We start from the raw sequence: 21826 nt of genomic DNA on the forward strand, positions 1-21826 counted from the left end.
GCACTAAGCAACTGTTGGTTTGAACGCTGGCTGATCAGGTAAGTCCTATCAGTACAACAGCAGGAGAATCCTTGGTTTCAATGCTTAATAAGGTATAGGAGAGATAAATGACTTTTTTCATTGTGAGGCTTATATATCTGCAAAGAAATGCTCCTGAAGATATTCCCCAGTCACCACTCTCTCGAATTCATGGCAGGAGTTTCCCATGCATTCACCACACTGAAAATACAACACCTGATCCGCCTGGTCCCTAAGTATTTTCAAGACGGGGTTTGTTCTGCATTAGTCAGAGTTGATGACTGTTGAAAGAAGTTTTAATGGGTGAAAATGTAAAGGTCTTTAGCCATTTAAGATGGCTTTTAATTAAAACTCAACCATCCCGTGTTGAGCAGAGCACAGCCAGAATGTTATAAACCTCTGCAGACTGGGTGGCGTGCAGGGCTGGGCTGGGCTGGAGCTGGGGACAGACACGTAATCCTCCACAGATAATTAGAGCAGAAAATGCTTCTAATCTCTTTGTTAGTCTGGTTTTGTTATTTGATCTAATAATAAACTAGACAAAAGGAAAAGAAGTCCTCATACATTTTAATTTAGACTGCGCTGGGAATCTTTTAGCCCGCAATGTTGGAGCTGCTCTGTTCTGATTTATACATGTACTGTACAGACCTGCATGGTCTCCAGGCCAGTTTTCACTCTTTTTCACCTCACTGACCTCTCACTACATACAGCTCTCCTCACCGACCTTTTCATGAGCACAGCCACTCCTCACGGTTTTCCAGATCCACACACATCTCTTTCAGATCCCAGTGCACAGGACTGTTCTTGTAACGTGCTTGTTTCACAGATGGAGCTGTTCCCTCTGACACTGCACGTCCTTCGCCTTCCCAACGACACAAAACCCCATCCTTAGCCTTCTCCTCTACACCTCCCTCATTCCCTTCTAGCTCCCACGCCAACCCCTCCTCATTCCTCATCCCTCTAAACCCAATGAAACCTGTGACCCATGACGGAAGCCCTTTGGACCGCTCTAGCTGCTGCTGGAAGACGTGGTGATGAATAAATGAGAGCGACCGGTTGATGACAATCTGAAGATGAGCCAGCGTGCACTCGCAGCCCGGAAACCACCCGTGTGCTGGGCTGCTTCACCGGCACAGAGACCAGCAGGTCAAAGGAGGTGATCCTGCCCCTCTGCTCTGCTCTGCTCTGCTCTGCTGAGAGCCCACTTGCAGCGCTGTGCACAGTGCTGGTGTCCTGACCATAGGAAGGACACGGAGCTGTTGGAGCAGGTGCAGAGGAGGCCATGAGGATGCTCAGGGGCTGCAGCGCCTCCCGTAAGGAGACAGGCTGGGAAAGTTGGGGCTGTCCAGCCTGGAGAAGAGAAGCTGCGTGGAGACCTCAGAGCAGCTGCCAGGGTCTGAAGGGGGCTACAAGGATGCTGGAGAGGGACTCTTCATCAGGGACTGCAGCCATAGGACAGGGGGTGATGGGTTCAGACTGAAACAGGGCAAGTTCAGGTTGGAGATAAGGCAGAAGCTCTTCCCTGTGAGGGTGCTGAGGCGCTGGCACAGGGTGCCCAGAGAAGCTGTGGCTGCCCCATCCCTGGCAGCGTTCAGGGCCAGGCTGGACACAGGGGCTTGGAGCAAGCTGCTCCGGTGTGAGGTGTCCCTGCCCGTGGCAGGGGCTGGAGCTGGATGCGCTTCAAGGTCCCTTCCATCCCCAGCGGCTCCCCAACGACCCCGCCGTTCCCCCTCTCCGTTATTCATCACTGCACATTTAACGCGCAGAGCAGGCCCCCGCCGGGGCCGGGCGCGCGCCGCCCCTGGGTCAAACCGCCTCAGCGTAGTCGCCATGGCAACAGCAACCGCCGGCGGGGGAGCGCGGCCGCGCCTCAGCCCGCCGGGAGCCGGCGGCGGCTCCGCTCAACTCCGGCGGAGGGACGGGAGCGGGTGAGCGCGGTAAGGAGGAGGGGAGGCTGCCGGCGGCGGGAGGGCGGGACGGGAGCCCGGCGGGACGGAGGTGGTGCCGAGCGGGGCGCGGAGGGCCCGCGTTTGCGGGTGTCGCTGCCCGAGCAGAGCGGCTCCTGCGCGGCCCGGAGCCGTGAGGCGCTGGGATGGGGCAGCTGAGGGACCGAGCCGCGGCCGCTTCCTGAAGTGCGGTTTTTTGTGTGAATTCCGCCCGGTTCTTCACAGAAGCGGCTGAGCTGCCCATAGAAACCCCACAAAGTTCTCAGGGTTTGGAGGGACTTTTAAACCGGCACCGAGCTCTGCCCGGGTCCCGAAGCGCGTTGCTTTTGACGGGTGCCTTGTAGAGGTAGCGCACCAAGCCCTAATAGCTCCAAAGCACTGCTGTAAACACAGCTGTTATCCCTCGTCACCGGGGCTAATCCCTACCCCAGTGTGGATTTAAGCTGGCGGGGCCACTCTAGAGGGCTTCACTTCAAGCCCTGTCCTCCTTTCTTGGCCGAGCCCGGCTCCCTCTGCCCGCACAGGAGCACCGCTGCCCGAGGTGAGGCGGGGTGGGTGGGTGGGCAGGGAAGGGGCTGGGGTGCCCCAGCTCCAGTCCCAGGCTGGGCTCGGGCACGGCTGCCTGCATGGCTGAGCACCGGGTACAGAAAGAGTGGGCAGCCGGGGAGGAAAGCGTGGTTTATGCTGCTTTAAACTTATCCCGCTCGTGTTTGAGATCTCTCAGATTAAACAGCTGCCCTACTACGTGTCTTCTGTGTGGAACCCCGATGTTTAGTAACCCCAGCCGCTAAGGCCAGTCAGATAGCTGCGGAGTGACGGCAGTGTAACTGAGAGCCCGCTACACCCTGTACATCACTTGCTGCTAACACACTAGTTAAAATCTGTTCCACGAGAGCGCTCTTCATTGCTTGTGCTTCTCTGTGGATGGGCCGTAGGTGGCTCAGACAAGAAAAGGGTGAGCTTTCCCAGAGCTCTGCCGGTTGCTCCCTGTGCTGTGTGTGATCCCTATGAAGAGAGGCTCAAGTTTTCGAGCTGTTACCTTGGCATTCTTTTGGGTGCTAATTTTAAAGCCATGTGTATTTTTAAGTAACTCCTGTCACCAGACTTTAACACTGGTCTTAGTGTTCTCCAGTAAGGGGGAGCTCACGCTAATAGCTGCGCAGTGAATTGAGACGCAGTGAGAGTTTGGGGATCTCCGGTCAACATTCTTTCTGATAGATACCGTAACCAAGCTTCAGTACTGAATAGGAATGTACAGGCATCCGTTAAAATGCATTCTCACCTTATGATGCTGTGAGTTACTCCTGCTCTCACAGAAGAATCAGTCCTCAGTCTGGGTGGCGAATGCACACCCATTTTCACAGCACTTTGCCTGGTCTATGCCACTACATGTGAATAAAACCCCCAAAACTTCAGTGGGCCTGAGAACAGGTGAAATAGGCTTTTGGGTCTGAGTTTCAAGCTCTTACTTTAAGTAATCCTGTAGGTGTAAGTATCTGCAGTGAATGACAGTGTTAGAAACTCTAGTTTGTGACATGACTGCTCTTTTAATAACACTGTATAGCTACAGTGACAGTAGAATAAGAGAAAGGAGCTGGGGATCTGAGTTTTAATTCTGAAAGCCTTTTGTGGAGCCTTCCGTTGGATGCTATTGTTGCTATTGCTTTATGCAGCAATACAGGGGGTTATTTATTTATTTATGTATTTTTCCTATGGTTTAAGTCGTTTTAGTAACAGGAACCCTATTTATCTGTGCTATCTTCTGAACTCTCATCTCCATGGCTGAATGAATGGTGAAGAATATTTTAGGTCTCTCTGTCCTGACTGGAAACCTGGCTTTGTAGTCTGCAGGGATCAAAGAAAGATACAGAATTGAAGGTGTGTTTGATCCAGCACAGCAAGAGCTGAGCAAAACATAGGTGTTTTACTAACAAGGCAGGCAAACAGAGCAGATCAGCACGTTTCAACTTCCTCCCTTCATCAGGTGTAGGTAACAGTCCAGTACAGGTTGTATTTCATGGAGTGCTTTTTATGGTTGCTATTAGAAAATACTGTTTAGAGCATGAGTGGGAATTTGGCATGAACGTAGTCCTGTTTCTCAGCAGATGGAACTCATTTGCTCTCCTAAGTAGACAAACTGTAAGATGCTACTCTGCTTCATAAGCAGATTTGAGTAACACCCACCCTTTTGCTTCTGCAGATAACACAAAGATTATCCTCTGTAGAGAGCCCCAGTCACTAGTAGAGCTCTAGGCTCTTCCACCCCTTTTTCTTTAAGATCTGTGGACTGGATTTTCATCTGCAGTTAATCAACACAGCTCTTTTATTTACTTTGGTGAGGCAAATCTGGTTTATATTAGTGCAGTTCTATGGTAGATCGTGAAGCGGTACCTGTTAGATCAGCTACCTTTTCTCCTCGTATTTTGGCTAGCCACTGAAAAATACCTTTCTCATTCATACAGGAGTTTGGAGCCCAGTTCATGCTGAACTCTTGCTTCTTTACCCCTCTTGCAATCAAAGGGCAGATGTAAAATGCAGCAGAGAGACTTGTTCTCTAAAAGATTGAAGCTCTAGGGATGTATTACAATTTAAACAGATGCTGGGGAGGTGAGAGCAATATTTTTGTGTGTGTTCTCCATTTTAAACAGTTTCATTACAAAAAATCTTTTGAGGGGTACTAGCTGTAGAAAAAGTGACATACCCATGTGTACCATAGAAGGGCTTTCAAGCTTTCTCTCGTAGAAATGGTACCACTTTTGTTTCTCTTTTGTGTTGCAGCACCTTGTAGTACACTCTGACTGTCCTGTTATGCTAGCTAACAGTGATTTTTAGTCATGCACATTCACAAATGGCTTAAATGACTTGTAACTCTCCTTGGCAATGCCCCAGCCCATTTCTATAACACAGAGAATGCAGTCTGCTGGAGAAAAAAAAGAACACTAATGCAGAAATCAGACTGTATGCTGAACGGCAGCATGGCTCTCACACGTTTCTGAGAGCACTTGTCATTCAGAAGCAGACTTAGGCAGCAGCAGGAGCTGTCAGCCTGCAGCAGGCTGCTCAGACCATGAGCCCTGCCCTGCCAGGGGCAGACAGGCATTACCTGGCACGCTGTGGCCTGCTGAGTGCCACAGTGCCCTGTCACGTCAGCTCACCCCTAGACACTGCTGTGAGGCTATTTTTGCTGTCCTCAACACCTGCAGCCAGGAAGACTTGACAGTAAATAATGTCCCATTTAAAACGTTGGCTCGATCCCCTGTGCTTCTGTTATTCAGAACTCCTTGCTGCTGGTGACAGGGCCATGTCCTTCAATGCACTTTAGCTGTGACTTTTTTTGTTTTGGTCCAGAAATAGCTTGTGTCCATCACAGCAAGGCAATCGGTACACTCATAAAGCAAAACACAGGTTCCCTGCTGTGGTCCGTAAGCACACCTCTGAGCGTCCCCAGCAGTTCTCTCTCCGTATTCTGCAGGTCAGCATGAGGAATGCTGCTGTATTAGCATCATTCTATATGCATGGCTTCTAAGTTTCTTGATTGAAAAGCTTTAGCTACTGCTTTTTCAGCATTAATTGCCTCGTAGCAACTTTGGGAGATAGATGTGGGTTCTCTGGCTGAGGTTATAATAATTTCCAGTAAGATTACAGTTGTGTGGCAATGTGTAAACACCACGGCCTTCCATGTCACTAAATAAGAGATTCCAGACAGATAGGAAGTAGGGTTCTTTGGACCCTAGTAAGGTAAAAACTTCTGTATGGAGAAGATAAAGAACTCTGCAAAAAAGCAGTGGAGAACAGAGAACAGGGATCCTTTTACAAAGCTATGATGGTGTATATTAATAAAACTGACAAAGTGTTGGCAGCAGTTTCTTGAATTAGAATTTGCTAAGATTCTTTGTTCAGAACAGAATCAAAATGTCTTTATTACAGAAGAAATCGCATTGGGGTTGACCTGTGACGTTGTTGCCACTCAGTGCCAGTCCGTGCAGGCCCAGCAAGCAGCATAGCCATGGCTACAGTCTGCGGGAGAAGCTGGTTAAATGTTGCACCAGTGAGCACACACACAATTCAGGGATGGGGGTAGCCAAACTGGCTTTAATCTACCAATGAGGTGCAGTCTTGGGAGATATTGGGTATCCTTTGCTATCCAAAGGATGCTGAGCTTTTCTGGTTAATGAGAGACGAAAAAGAAGAAGAAAAAATGTTTAATAATTTCTTCAATTTGATAGCCTCTGTTTTCCCTGTGACTGCATGTCTCTTTTAATGAGTACTGTTATGAACACAGTTTGGGGATGGAGCCTCTCCCACTTCCCTTAGAAATAGCCTTCCTTGTTTGTTACTCTCTCATCTGGTGTGCGTGGAAAAAGTAGTTCTGTCTCTCTGAGCCCTGGCACTAAGGAACTACCACCCATAAGAAGGGAGGGAAGGCATTTCCCAGCTCCTCAGCCCAGTGGTTTGTTGGTATGCCTTGCCTGGATGACAGTGGATTTCCTGGGACTCTGTCCATAGCCAGCTGAGTGACAGCATTTCCGTTGACATCACTGGACTTTGGATTAGGCTGTTCATCATTTGGATTAGATGTTCATCCTTTACAAAGCAAAAGGGTCCTGCTGCTTGACTTTAGGGTTTACCAGAAAGCAGCCCAGCTCCAGCAAGTCTAGCAAGTGGTGATCCACACTGCAAGAGCCTGAAGAAGACTGATGTCTGTCAGGTTATATGAACAGCCTGCAGATGGCCAAAGAACACCCAAAGAGCAGGCTACAGAAACAGACTGTCTTTGTTAATAGAAGGGCTAGAAAAGGCTGAAATCCTGTTCTAGGCAGGTGAAAACCAAGACATGTGAACTCCCATACTTATTCTGATTCTTTGGTGCTTTCTCTGGAGCAAGAAATGGAAATCATATGGGGAAATATGGGAGAAGGTGAAAAAGTAGGAGACAAGGTGATATTGTACAGAACCTGCCACGAGAAGAGAACAGAAAGAGCTGTAAAGTACGTGAGGAGGAGACCTGAGGAATTGCTGACAACATGGAGAACAGAAATGAGATTTGGAGAAAGGCAAAAAGCTTCTTTACAACTAAAGCTAACCGGAACCTTTCACATGCAAAACTCTAGAGGGACTTATTGGCAGTCACTAGGCACTGAAGCAAGCCCTCCAAGGCTGTGGGAGAGGAAGCAAGGTACTCCAAGACTTCAACACAGCTGAGGTAAATGTGTGCTTAAAGCACTGTGAGGTGGCTGGTCACACTTGCAGTCAATGGAGGGAGGGGAAGCTTTATCTTCTGGGCAAAGGGCTAGGGTGAGGGAGGAAGAAGTCTTGAAACCCAGATCAGTTTCTGGAGCGGAACGTGTGTAAACCACTCTGAGGTTTTGGTTGGGTGGCAGCAGAGCAGTTCCTCAGCTGGATTCTGTCAGCTCCCAGGATAGCCTCTTCCAAGGAACCAGAAAATGGGCTCACTGTGCAACATAAAGGTCTGTACTCAGCTGGGGCAATGTCTTTCTTTCAAGAATTGTAAAGTGAATGCTTGCAGAGTGTGAATTTGGCCTTTTCCCCTGAAGAAATGCCAGGCTGAAACTTTTGCCTTCCTCCAGTTGCCCACGTCCTGCCAACAGCCCTTTGAGCCTTTCCTACTAGGAAAGCCGTTCTGAGCCATTTAATGATTAGCTTGCATGTGAGCTTTCAATTAAAACCAGCAGCCACAATTAATGGAGCCCACAGGATCTTCTGCAGGCTGCAAAGACCAGCAGTGGGAAGAGTGGTGGCTTGTCAAGCCTGCTAAATAGAGATGGCCAGTTTCCAGCTCTCAAAAGGAGGAGATGATGGATGAGAGATGGGGAAGGAAACAATCTCATACAAACAAGACTCCCTTAGGAGCAGCCAGCACAAGCTGCCAGTGAGCATGTAATGCTTGCATGGGATTTGTCTTCATTTGAGACCAGGCCATTTCCACTGCAGGTAAGGTGCTTTTCTGACTTTGTACTCTCCTCTCGGGGAAGCAGATTTTTCAAGTGATGTATGAGAGACAAGTGGAAGCCCCATTCAGAGTCAGGGGTGTCCATGTTCCCATATGAAAAGCAAAACTGCCTTTTACCAGTGCTTTATGAAAGCTCTGGGACAGAGCAGAGCTCAGATTCAGCAGCCTTGCTCAGAGAAAGTTATCCAAAGCACTTTCCTAGCTGATTAATCTCTGCAGTACCAGTGCTAGGTAAAAGGGTTCTCCTCCTGCAGAACTACTTCCTCTGGGAGAGTCCTGTGACATAAAACATAAAGGCAGTAGGAACAGCTGAGGACCATGTGAAAGCCAGGGCAGGTCAAATTAGAGCCCAGGTCTCCTTGCTCTCTTTCCCAGTTCTGACCACTAAATTCCCCTCTTGCTCCTCTTCTAATGAACAAACGAGCTGCTGAGCTTGGACTAGCTAGAAGGGCATTCCTCAGGTTCACAGTTACGCTGATTTCCCCCTGACACACTGAGATCAGCAGAGTTACGCCAGTGTGAGATCAGGTCATAGCCAGAATAAGCACAAAGCAAGCTAACCCTTCGCTGGTGAAATACAGAAGGGCACGCTCACCTTCATCGGATGAAGGCACAAATGGGAACAATAATGATACATGAATTGGTCAGGTGTCTGTAAAACTTATGAAAAATTGCTGTTGTCACATAAGCTGAAAAGAAACAGGAGACTTTCAAATCATTTACAACCGCTCGTGGTCTGTTATGTTGCTAGTAGGGCTTACCTATGTGATACATAAGTGGTAGGATGAAGGAATGGGCCTTAAGTTTTAAGGATCTTCATCCTAAATAGTGTGTGATGGTGAATGGAGGCTACCATGTAGCAGGATCCAGGTACATGTGAGGATGGTGGGATTACGGAGTTGAAGCTTTCAGCACATCAGTTCCAACCTGAGCTCATTCACGTGTCTTGGGCAGGTATTGCAGCAGCAGGCAGGCAGAGCAATGTTAGCTGGACTCACCCTGGCCATGAAAGCAAATGAAAGGAGCTGCTGCTCCTCCTCCTGCTGAGCACAGAAATGAGAGAGGAGCAAGGTTACTTCCAGCAGTTGCTGACTGTGGCTGCTATCATAAGGATAATCATAGGTGATACTCCAGGGCAAGAGCGGTCACTACAGCAATCTCTCACATGTAAGCACTATAAAGCAGCAAAGGTGCTAATGTTTGTGCAGTTTCAAAAGAGTGTCTGTGGCCTTGCACACCTAGCTGGCTAGATCTGTGTCCTCTGGAAGCTGTTGCTCCTGGAGAAACTGGTGTTGCTTGCTGGGAGACGTAGGATAGAGGATTAGAGACAAGAGTCCTTTGGTGCAGTTTGGCAAACTTGTTGGTTCTAGAAAAGATTAAGCATTAGATCCTGGGATAATTTCATACCTGGGCACTGTACAGACTAGCCATGGGTTTGGAGCATTTTCCCTACTGAAATGCTGTGACATATTTACATTACATGAACATTTTTGAAAGAGAACAAGGCTACGTTATGGCAAGTGCTAAAGGCATGAAAGCAACTGAAGCGTCCTTCAGACCTCGTGCAGATGGTGATGGTTTTCCAGGCAATGAAGGCAGAATCCTATGGACCACTGCTGTTCTAGGGAGTCTGGAAGCTTATGGCTCTCAGCAATAATGGGAGTACTGGGTAGTTATGAGCTTTTGGTGATCTGCATTGTCACTAAAGGCTCTAGGCCCCAGTACAGCAGCTTAAATCAAAAGCCTCTTTTTCTCCCTTTCATGTCTCTCTTTGTGTCTGTGCCTCATCACTGAGGATTTGCTCTGGCCCTGCAGAACGAGGCTCTTCAGTCATTACCTTCATGTTAACTCCATGTCCTGCTTGGGCTGCTGCCCAGAGTAGCTTTCTGGTAATCCCAGCTGCAACGCTTATTTGTGCCACCCCTTCTCCCTGGGGGCTAAAGGAAGGGAGCAGCAAGGCACGTAAGTGTGCTGTGTGAAGAAACAGATGCTGTTTTGCTCCTGCTCACATCCCTAGTGCCTGCTTTGGATTCCATTGTGTTTAAATACAAGTACAATAGTTAATAACTTTGTTCCATGCATTGTCCTCTTGAAATGACTCCAAGAAGGGACTGGCCAGGTGGAGGGTTAAATCCATCTTTTGCTGAGCTGATCGGTGCAGTTTGTTTTGCCTTCTCCATGTTCCCAGCAGCAGAAACCTCTCACTTAGAAGTAATAACAATTTGAACCTTGATATGTGGCTCCTTCCCTGTCAGCCCAGCCTCAGTTCCCTTGACACTGGTGGTAATGCTCTTCTCACATGGCTAATAATTCAACTTTGGTTTCCAGAAGGTGCTGCAGCCTTTCCTGCTTGCAACAGCACATTTGCTAAGTAATGAGTAAAGCTCTGCCTGGCCTTGTAGTTACTGTATCTATTGCTTCTGCCAGGACTACCGAAGTACAGGTGAGCTTTACCACGTACATTACAGCAGCAGCAAACCTACCCGGTGGATTGGGTTTGTGTGGCAAGGTTGTGGTAGCGGGGAGGCTACAGGGATGGCTCCTGGGAGAAGCTGCAGCCAGAGAGAGGAGTGAGAACATGGGAGGGAAACAGCTCTGCAGGCACCAGAGTCGGAGAAGAAGGAGGCAGGAGATGCTCCAGAGCAGAGACTCCATTGCAGCCCATGGTGCAGCCTATGGGGAGGCAGCTGTGCCCCACAGCCCATGGAGGTTAATGAGGGAGCAGGTTTCTACCTGAAGCCCATGAAAGACCTTATGCCTGAGCAGGGGGATGCCCACAGGAAGCTGTGACCCCATGGGAAGCCCACACTGGAGCAGGTTTGCTGCAGGAGCTGTGACCCTGCAGGGGACTCAGGCTGGAGGGGGGGAAGGTGTTGTAAGATTTGATTCATTTCTCATCACCCTGCTGTGGTTTGATTGGTAACAATTCAATGTCCCCCAGTGGGGTCTGTTCTGCCTGTGCTGGTAACTGGTGAGTGTCTCTCCCTGTCCTTGTCTCGACCCACGAGCCTTCTGGTGTATTTGCTCTCCCCCGTTTGGCTGAGGAGGGCAGTGACAGAGCAGCTTTGGTGCTCTGGTTGGTCCAGCCAGGGCCAACCCACCACACCAGGTCACCTCTCCTGCCCTTGTCCCTAAGGATCTCCTGCTGGCTAGAATGTGGCTCCCAGCAACAGTTGGACTCCATGTGTTGAGGTTTTCATATAGAGCTGCTGCAAGGTCATGCTCTCCCATGAGGATTCAGACAGGCAAACCTTAGCTCTAGCTCTTCCACGTGGGCAGGAGAATGCTTCCCATCCTGACCTGGAGGGAGCAAGGTATCCTTATTCCTTAACTCCAGACATAGAACTGTGGCTGTCACTTCAATGATGCAGTGATGGGCAGTTCAAGGGAACTGTCTCTCCCCGCTTTGCATCACCCTCTGCACAGGTTGGCCACGGCAGCAGAGATCTCTCAAGGTGCTCAGCACCCGTTAGTCCTAACTGGCTAACCCAGTAGCAGTGTTAGGCAAACAACGGACTCAGGGGGACATGCAGGGGAGAGGGTTCTTGGCTGAGGTTGGTGATGATGGCACTGTTCTTTTTCTCTCTTTGCCTGCCCTCAACCGCCTCTGCATGAAGACACGCAGAGCACTATGTCACTGGCCTCCTGGTTCCGGTGGAACGAGCCCCCAAGCCGCATTTCCCAGAGGAGCCCCACGGAGATGGTGGTGGAGACGCTCATGATGGAGCTGAGCTGGCAGACCAAGCAGGCAGAGAAGCAGCAGCGAGAGCGGGAGAATGAGTATCGCAAGATCAAGACCGGGGTGGACTACGGCTGGCTGGTCAGCTATCCAAAGCAGAGCTATGATATCAGCCCAGGAGAGCGCCTGCAGCTGGAGGATATGTGTACCAAAATCCACCCGTCCTACTGTGGGCCTGTCATACTCAGGTACAGTAAAAGATGTGCTCATACAGACCTTTCCTTCCCCCATCTGCTCTTCCTGATATGTGAGCGGGGAGGAAGAGTGGTTTGAATCAACAGAACCAAACCTTGGCATCTTGTATTTTAAGTCATGCTGGGACAGGGTCTCTGTGGAAGAAGAGAAACCTAATGTTTTAAGGTAGTTTAATGTGGTACCATTGCCTCCATAAAGTTACTGTATGCCATTTCCCTCTGAGATTGGCTTGAGTACTTTATGCTCCTGAGCAGCCAGAGAAGCTTTGTCTTGCCGGATGAACAGTTACCATTCCAGTATTGTGATGGCTTCTGCTTCAGTCTTTAGAATCCATAGAATAACTGAGGTTTAAAGGGACTTCTGGAGATACACACTTCAACTTCCTACTCAAAGTAGGGCCAGCTTCAGAGTTAGATCAGGTTACTCAGGGCCTTGTGCTGTCTGTTGCTGAATATCTCTGAGGGTGGAGATTCCGCAGCCTCCGAACAACCTGCTTTGGTGTTTATGCACTCTCACTGGAACCTTCCTTCCTTGGTTTAAGCTGTCCAGCAGGTCTATTGAGGCATTTGTCCCCAGTGTCCAGACTAGCCAAAAGGTGCTATTGTGGTTGTTAGCCTGTGAGCCGGGTACTCCCACAGAAAGTAGGGATTGCATGCTTCTCCCTCCCTCCACACCCTTCGTGTGGAGCAGGAGGCAGGTGGGGCATGCTGTTGGCTGGAACAGCTACATGGTACTTCTGCCTCCTGCACTGTACAGACAGATAACAGCCTGTTGGACTTGCTGTTGAGCCTGTCAAGTGCTGGATCTAGGTTTGCTGCTGGCCAGCTGAGTAACCTTCAGTGAAAATGTCTTCAGAAATAGCTCTAAGCCTGCTCCAGCACCCAAGCTGGGGGAAAAGAGGTGACTCTCTTCCTCTGGGAGAGGTGTTCCAAGTTAAATCTTCTCGCTGAGCACAGTGCAGTGCACCTTAGCCAAAGCCAAGATGTGAAATGGGGCTGTATAATCCACTTCCCCTCTTCCAACATATTCTTCAGCTGGGATTAGAAATAAAACAGTCCTGGCAGGCCATATACAAAGGGATTCCCAACACCCTGCAGTCAGTCACTCACTGCATGTGATGGCACCCGTTTTTCTCTCGAACAAATGAATCTACAGCTCCTGAATTACAACTGGCAGAGGGCTGGAAGGAGCTGGTGCTTTGTCTTACCTCTCTAGCCCTCATCTGCCCTGGGGCTGAACCTTGGAGGCAAGCTGGCACAGGGCTTTGGCTCTTGCAGAGGCTGTCATTGTGGCAGAATCGGAAATCTGGGCTCATTCAGTGGCCAGGTTCTTCCCAGTGGAAGTTTGCTGGAAACAGCACCTGCCTTACATTTGTCTAACTCCAAGCTATGCTGTAAACAAGCCACTTCAAAGCCCTTGGGGTTCAGAGTTATTTTCACCCTCCCCAGGGCCACGGAGCAAGGGCTGTCTGGAAAACAGGTTATTTCCATGAGAGCAGGCTTCAGCCGCTGGAGCTGGGAGGCTTTGTCAGCTCCTTCAGAAAAGAGGATTAAGCTGAGCCATCTACAGCTTGCTCCTGCTTTGTTCATGCAAAGATGTGTGTTTTCAGTGCTGCTTCTAGTGCTTGCTCAGGATTCGGCGTGCTGCTGGCGGTAGAGAAACATACCCGGTGCAACATTGGTGAGCTCTACGTGGGCATGATTGAAGAAGGATAAAACCATCCTCCTAAAATCCTCTTAGAAATTGCTATTATAGGCTATTATGAATTGTATTACAGTATGAGTCAAGAAGTGGCATGGTTTTTTTGTTCCATACTATGGTTAGCAGAGCCACATTAAATAAATGAGACTTGCATAACGTTTGTTGGTTCAGTTCCCTGATTGAGAAGGGCATGCCATAGCCACAGTAAGAGCAGAACTGGATTGGGTCAAAGGTCTGTTTGATCTCATGTGCTGTCTGTTTGCGAGATAGTGCCAGTAGCATCAGCGTAAGGACAAGAGAAAAGAACAGGGCAAGCAAATACAACAGTGTGGCCAATCACAGTATCTTGCATTTCGCCTCCAGCTTACTGGGCCTTGGAGACTTCTGGAGCCAGAAGTGGCCCTTCTGTCCATAATTGCCCTCTGTGGCTTTTTCTTTCAGTAGTTTGCCTAAGTCGTGGGGTTTGCTTTTCTTGGTTCTGAACACATGTAAAGGTTAGCATTTGTGGCACCCCGAGGCAGAGTTCCACACCTGAACTACAGCTCTTCTGGAGAAAACTGTATTTTGCTTGTCTTAAACTAGTATGGACTAGTTGTATTTGACAATCCCTTTGTCTTGTGTTGGAAATGTGAGCAGTTGACCCTTCTTCTTTTCTACCTTTTTGCCCAGAGCCCTGTGGTTCAGAAATCTTCATTACTGTTATGGAACCAATTAAAAAGGATGAGGCTTGCCATGCTAGGGGCTGAAAATGCACAGCAGAAAAAGGGAGCACACAGTGTAACTAAAAGACAGCCAGAACTCGCTAAATTTCCTCTCAGGCAGTGAGATAACATGGAGATTTTAGTAATTTCCCCCCAACTGCCCAAGAGCAGTATAACAGGAATTCAGCTGAAATGGCCACATTTGCAGGGTAGTACTTTAACCACCAGATTGCTGCACTGCTGGTGTTTCCTCTTGAATCCTCTGTGACTTTCTAATACGTAGCCACTGTAAGAAAATCTCCCACTGAAAAGATCTATGAGCTTGCATTTGGAAGTTCAAATGCAGAGCGTGTACCTTACCGAAGCCCTTGGTTCTGGCTGAAACACTAAGCTGGATCCTTTCCCTTCCAGCTTGGACACCTTCAGAGGTGAAGTCCTTTCTGATGTACTCGACATGTGTGTAATACTTGAATCACACAAACGGCATGCACCTTGTAAGGCTGCAGTGTTTGTTTCGTTTGTGTCACACGAAGTCTCCTTCTCTGGGAGATTCGGAGCTCAGAGTCAAAACCAGAACAAACCACTTGGGTCTGAGTTGTCAGAGATGTGACTTCATTCTCCAAAGCTCTTCTAAATGCTCATCCAAACTGTCCTTTTCTGTGGCGGCAGTCACATCTGCTGAGAAGCAGAGTTTCTCCAAGTGTGCTCTTTTAGATGTGGACAAGGCTGGAAAGGAGCACTTCTGAAACGGGAGGGATTTTCCTTCAGATGCAGTTTGCCTGGGTTTGTATTTCAGGCCAATAGAAACTTCTCTGTGAGTCACCTGAAATTCTGGAAGGGTACCATCAGCTACCTGGAGACTCTGATTCACCCCATACAAATGAAGCTGTTGCATTCAGGTGTAACTTAGCTGTAGGTCACTGGGTTGGAGATCACAGACTAGATTTCAAATGGAATCCTGGAGCCATTTGAAGGAAGTGTCGGTGATTTTTGGTGAGGCCCTTGCTACCTGCCATGGTTAAACTGAACAAGTAACTAGTAGCTGGCTGATACAGAACACTAGGGTTTCACCATCCTTACTCAGCTTAAGCTCCCATCAGAGCGGTTTCATTTCTTTCAGTTTCAGCAAAAGTGAAACAATAAAAGCCTAATATGGAAATGCAAACCTGCATTTTGGTGATCCTAGATGTTATTAATACTGCAGCCCAAGGACTGTAATATCCTAAGGACTGTGTATAGCTGAAGTGGACTTCCCATGCTTGAATGTAAGACAAATGCCTAAAACCAGACACGGGCTGATTCACTATCATGAGCTTAAGTTTGGGGTGATACGAGTTAGTGAATGCCATGGTCCTGTGGGGGTCAAGCAGCCTTCCCTAGCAAAGCTCCGCATTGCTTTACAATATAGCCAGAATCCCTGCTCAAAATATAGATTCAGGAGTCAGCAGCTAATTATTAGCACTAAGCAGCCCATGTTTTCTTTGAGTGACTAAATCTACTTAGAGCTCCCAGTTCAGACAGGCACTCGGGAGTACGCTGAACTATGAGCACACTGTTTAAGTCCACGGACTTCCATTGGATTTAAGAGGTCTTTAAAGTTCAGGCTGTACTTAGGAAACCTACTGAACTGGGGACCTACAGAGTAACATGGGCAGGTGACAGTGCTTTACAAAGCAGTGCCAGCAAGAGCCAAGTGCTGTCCGATTCCTCAGTTCTACTGGCTGTACAAGGAGATGGAAGGCTCACAGTGTAAAGAACAAATTTGTCTGAGCTGTGAATGGAACACAGCCTGGAGTGGGGAATGTGCTCATCCCTCTGTGTGTGTGTGTGTGTGTGTGTGTGTATACATGCTCTCCAGGCTGCTTTGCTGGTTCAAGGTGAGTTTTGTTGATGGTCACGTCTAAGACTGTGAGACTTGCATAATGTTAGAGATTGGCTACCAGTAGTGTGATCACTTGTTTCAGGGATAACATAGGTACACTTTTCTGATGAATAAGGAAACCATGTCGAGGGATTTCTGGATATGGATGTGCAGTTGCTTAGCCTGGAACTATTCCATGCAAAAGTGTAAGGGTGTTAACCTGTGCTAGAAGGTAGGTGAGCCTTGTGCAATTTTTTTCTGCTGAATTCCATTGAGCAGCTTTGCATGGAGTTTGTTTCCCAGGATACAAGCCCATATTCCTTGATTCCAGTGGTTTGTACCGTTTTTATCCCTTGCGTGTTTTGTGCAGAGAGCAGATTGCTTGATCATCCAGTACATCAACTGGTTTTCATTGGTAACTGGGAAGGATGGCTTCAATGCTGCGTAGGTGGCTACAGCGAGCTAGCTATTTCCTGACACACAGACTGGTTTAGCTAGACCTCACCCCCTCAGAACCTGTCCATCTTTTCTGCTGAGAAATAACTGTGGCATGCACACCTATTGGACTTCATGCAGGGGCTGCTCCTTACACAAACATGCTGGTACTGAAGTTAGGTGGGCATTAATAAAGGGGTGAAGCTAGTTCATCCTGTTGGGTGGGAGGAAAGGGCCCCTTTTCCCTTCTCCATCTGAATGAGTGTGGCTTTTCTTTGGGTGACTGGCAGACAGTCTGTTGGTTCACCTTCTCTTTGTCTCTTAGACCTGCTCAGATCCATCTGAAGTAGTTCTTGTGTTGGTCCTGAAAAGCCAGAGGTAAATCTTAACAGCAAAACCAATTCTTGCTGCCCTAGCTAAGGAGAATGCAAACAGGCAGAGAGCTACAAAGGCGGAAAGCTGATTTTAGAGAACTATTTCAGCTAGTTTGATTGGGAGTATTATTAGCAACACAGGGCATTAGTATTAGAGTTCTGTGCTCAGGGGATAAATTTGTCATCATACCACCCGTTTTCCCTCTTGTTCCCAGAGGCACTCAGTGGTCCAGTTATAGCCTGACACATGGTGCTACCTGCTCTGGGGCCACAGGCCAGCAGCATGCCACCCAGCCTCTAAAACTGGAGGCAGCGATGAGGCCTCTTGGGTGCAACAATTGCCAATACAAAAGATGTACTGATAGCTATAGACACAACGTGACAGCAGCTCTCTTTAAAATACACATGCAGATAAAATAATGGAATGACTCATTCAGTTCACCTCTGCAGTAAAAGCCCTTTGAAGGTGCTTTTCTCAGTAGAATTATAATGTTGTGAAGACCTGGGTTTCAATAGACTCATCTGTCTGTGCTTCTCTACAGAGTAAAGGGAGAAGTGTATTTATTGTGGAAACTGTATTTTTGTCTCTTTGAAATCACAACTGCAGCGCCTCCCCAGAAAGCAGAAAGGATGTTTGCCACGTGCAGCAAATCCCTCTTAGTGTTGTAACACTCAGCAAGACCAAGTCTCTTGCACTTAGTGGCTCTGCACAACTCACTTTGGCAGTATTGTGCACGGGCTTCCATACCAGTGTGAACTACGGTGCCTCAGAGGCTGTTTGCATCCCAGTGGTCCACATTTAGGGTTGGGTTTTTTTGGAGGGGGTGGGTTAGGAATTCAGCAACTGAAATGGTTAAGGGACATCTTGGTGACTGGTGGGATTTGCATCAAACGCCTCTAGCTTGACCCTGCAAGGGCCTGCAGCTTCTGCTGGAACAGATTTCCATCAGCATGCAGTAGCGGTGTCCCCACTGCTGTACACATAGCTGCCAACACGTGCTGTGAGAGAAGCACACTGAAACACCTGGGATACAGCATGCTGTTAAGATGTATGTCCAATACCAGGCCTCCACAGGGAGAGTCAAAAGGCATAAATGTACAAAGAGGCTTTTTGGTTTATCTCTGGTTTTCTTTTGTCCTTATTATCGTGGGTTCCCTTTGATACACCATTAAGCAGTGCAGTTCCATAATGCACTAAACTCCTTGTTATGTTCCTAAGGCTTTTAAAGAAACCAATAGGCAAGATCTTGTTCTATGAGCTTCTGCTATATTAGGCTTATTTAAATGCAATCCTACTGTTCTCCATCCTCATTCAGTTCTGTTGGAGAAAAGATATCAAAACGCTTACAGGCCATTTAGCTTCCATTAAGTACAAATAACTGTATTTTAGCAAAGTATTATTTCAGCTCTGTGTCTACCTGGAGATACAATTTTAATGTTAAGAACTGATTATTACAGGAGTAGCCATATTACCATCTGTCATACATGCATGCTACTATGGAACAACTAGAATATCTATATGCCCAGTGTGTGAGTGCTAGGGAGTGGATCCCACACTCTCCAGGCTGAGGACCTCATTACCCAACAAGGTGTCAGGAATGGTACGTTCTCCTCCTGGCCCAGCCAGCAGCCCACTCAGTGACTTCAAGAACACTATCCTGCTCTGCATCTCCCCTTCCTCACCTGCAAAATAAACAGGGGCAATTCTTCACTTCCCTGGCATTAAGCTAGCTTACTAAACAACAATCATTTTGAGCTCTTTCCTGAGAAAGCACTGGAGTAATTCACACTTGTCCACTTAGATACAGCATCATGCTGCCAGTCAAGCTGAGCTGGTCCATTCCCTTGCAGAAATCCATAGGAAGATGAAATGTCACTTCACTGAATACTGGGAGACACCCAAACATATAACAAAGAAGAGATTTACAGGAATTTTGTTTGTCTCACGGCCACTGGGGAATGAGAATTGGAAACGAGGGAAGTCTAGTGCGACTTTCCCTGGTTTATCCCAGCTTCTGGTAAGCAGCAGTTCAGGGGTGACTTGAGCAAGGATTTGCATTTGGATAATCACGTTTAATCAGCAGTAATGGGGACATTTTCCACAAACTTGCTTAATCATTTTGTTTCTTAAGCTATTGATAGCACCGAGTTCTGATTTAATAGGTGGTGTCTGAAAAGAGCACTTCCTTCTGTTTCGAACTTGCCACCTTCTAGCTTTGTTTGCTGCTCCCTATTATTTCTTGTCCTTATGAGAAACAGTGAATCATTGCTTCCTTACATTCTCTGTGATTCTAGAAACCTTGAGCAGATCTTCATGGCCCCTCCCTGTTGTTGTTCCCTCTAGTTCCAGGGAGTCCCATTCTGCAGGAGCGCCAAGTTCCCAGCCTAGCACAGTGACTTGGCAGCGATGTGTCATTTGATGGTTTTAATCAAAGCTGTGCCTTGACTGTGCTTGCAGATTCCGGCAACTCATTGCTGAATATGAACCAGAAGTGCAGGAAGTATCCCGGCTCTTCCGCTCTGCCCTGCAGGAAGCTGCTGAGAAGATCAAAGAAGAGGAAGAGGCCAAGAAGCTTGCCAGGCAATGGAACACAAAGAACAAAACCAGCCTCTCCTTAACAACATTCAAATCCCGGTCCAGGATTTCCCCGTTCATCAGTGACATCAAGACCATCTCTGAGGATGTGGAACGGGGCACCCAGCCCACCAGGAGGGTTTGGAGCATGCCAGAGTTTCGGAATGCCAAGGATTACTGACTCGATGTTGAATAAGGTTTTTAGATCTTTCACAATCCCAGTTAACTCTTTTCTAGCTCTACTGTTTGTTCCTTCTCCCTGCCTGTCTCTTCTCTTGGAAGCTGTGTCCATAGTAACTGCTGCTCATGCCCGCGGTGTGTGACACAATTCATGACCAAACATGCTAGCCTTTCCTTTAATTTAGTAGCTAATCAGTAACCTTACGGGCAAGGCTCACTGACTGTCCTCTTTTTATGGCTGCTTTCTTGTGGAAAATGAATTATTTTGCGATGTCTGCCTTCTCCCTCCCCCCCCCCGCCTGGATGTAGTTATCTAGAAAAGCTTTTGGCACGAGCTAGTGAGAGCTGCTGGCTGGACCAATCTTGCTGAAAGCAAGACAGCCACTTACATGAGTAAGGCTTGCAGGATCAGGCCTGTCAGTTAAAGCTACTATCTGATTTGGAACTGAACTTCCTTTTCCGACTAATAGCCTTCCCCAGTGCTACGGGAAACTTCACAGGTAACCTCAGCACTGCTCTTGATCAGCTTTTTGCTGACAACTCACAATCCAACCTGGGTAGAAACAGACCCCAAGCTTTTTGAGATGAAAGACCAATATTACTGCACAGCAACGAGTTTATGCATGCTCAGGTTTCTTGGGTATTTTCTCTTTTGTGCAGGCAGAACCCCCTGAACCTCGCGCCTGCAGAGTAGATAGAAAGGTAACAACCTGCTGTGTAGATATACAGGCGGATACATCAGCTGTGTCAAATGCTGCTCTTGGTCCTCAGTGTTCTGTGTTGCTGAGGTAAGTGCTCCACGCCACATCCCAGTAATAAGGCAGTGGGCTGAAATTAATGTTTATGGCTAAGCCTAAAAGAGTACTAAAGTGTAGCATCCACGCACAGAGGCTCTTTGTACAGCTGAAATAGTTGAGATCAGCTGAAATGGTTGAGATCATTTTAACAACTTCCTGCTGTGAGTGACTGAAGGGCTCTGGTAGATGAAGGTTTGTTCTCTGTCTTCCCTCATGGGGGCTCAGAGGAGAGCTTTTCGGTATCACAGGCCGGTGGCCAGAGGGTTGATCCTATAACAAAAGAACCTAGAAAAGAGAGGATCCCATCAATGCAGGTCAGCATCTCAAAGGTGGTGCCAGGAGCACGGTGGCAGACTCTTTTCAATGGTGCCCAGCGACAGGACGAGGAGCAATGGCCATAAACTGAACCACAACAAGAGTCACCTCAACACGAGGAAGAGCTTCTTTACGTGAGGGTGGCAGAGCACTGGCACAGGCTGCCGGGGGGGGTTGTGCCCGAGGGAGTCTCCCTCTCTGGAGCCATCCCAACCCCGCCTGGACACGTTCCTGTGTGCCCTGCTCTGGGTGGCCCTGCCTTGGCAGGGGTTGGACTGCAGGAGCTCCAGAGGGCCCTTCCAACACCAACCAGTCTGGGAACCTTTAGTGCGAAGGGAGTAGCCTGTAGGGCAGCGTGGTTCTGCTGGGACCCTGCAGAAACAGCAAAATGCAGCTGAGGACAAGTTTCTAGGGCCCTAACTCAGCATGCGTAGGGAGAGCTCTCACCAGCAAAGGAAAGAGAATAGCACACAGTGAAAGCCATGGGTCCTATGGAGAAGCCAAGGGCTGGGACGCTTCATGGTGACCGGCGGGAGATGGGGAAGGAAGATAGGGGTTTCCCTGTATGAGTGGCTTTTGGAGAATCATGCCAGTGGGGTAGAGCCTCCTGGAGGACCTTGGAGCTTTCTTGTTCTTTTGTCTGTTTCCAACTCTTTTCCCCGGGGATCTCTGCAGAAACGTGTGGGTACTACAGCCAAGATAAAAGCCTCTGAAGCTCTGCCAACTCTGGGAAGAATTCCAGTACTAGAAATGTGCACGTTCCTCCAGAGATGGGGAGGGCAGCATAAAAACCAAGATCAAGATCAAACCCTTAAGCGATCTCTAGGACTGTGGGATTCTGGCTCTTCCTCTCTCCCCTCTGGGGTATCTAAAATTGAAGACAAGGATTTCTTACCAGCACCAGGCTGTAGTTTCTAGTCGCTTGGTGAAACACTGCTGTCAGCAACCCTCCTGGGGACAGAAAGCAGAAGCTCACTTTAAATCAAAACCTCAGGGCTTCCAAATACAGCATCCAGTT

General features: G+C 48.2%; 1 protein-coding gene across 4 annotated transcripts; it reads left to right on the plus strand.

Moving 5' to 3' along the window:
• The first annotated feature begins 1912 nt into the window (after positions 1–1912).
• Positions 1913–20617, plus strand: RD3 (RD3 regulator of GUCY2D). 4 transcript variants are annotated; one of them, XM_061475092.1, is made up of 4 exons: positions 2197–2505; positions 11553–11862; positions 19400–19713; positions 20357–20617. In XM_061475092.1, exons 2-3 carry the CDS (start codon positions 11567–11569, stop codon positions 19695–19697), a joined length of 594 nt encoding a protein of 197 aa, XP_061331076.1. In that variant the 5' UTR covers positions 2197–2505; positions 11553–11566; the 3' UTR covers positions 19698–19713; positions 20357–20617. The 4 variants fall into 4 exon arrangements, with proteins under 4 accessions (XP_061331077.1, XP_061331076.1, XP_061331075.1 ...); XM_061475093.1 differs by lacking the exons at positions 2197–2505; positions 20357–20617 and adding an exon at positions 1913–1955 and having other exon boundaries at positions 19400–19917; XM_061475091.1 differs by lacking the exon at positions 20357–20617 and having other exon boundaries at positions 19400–19917.
• The last annotated feature ends 1209 nt before the right edge of the window (positions 20618–21826 follow it).

This window comes from Pezoporus flaviventris, unplaced genomic scaffold (assembly GCF_033815535.1).
Source record: "Pezoporus flaviventris isolate CSIRO_AGI_PZ_B2104156 unplaced genomic scaffold, CSIRO_AGI_Pfla_v1 ptg000083l, whole genome shotgun sequence".
NCBI classification, from domain to species: Eukaryota; Metazoa; Chordata; class Aves; order Psittaciformes; family Psittacidae; genus Pezoporus; species Pezoporus flaviventris.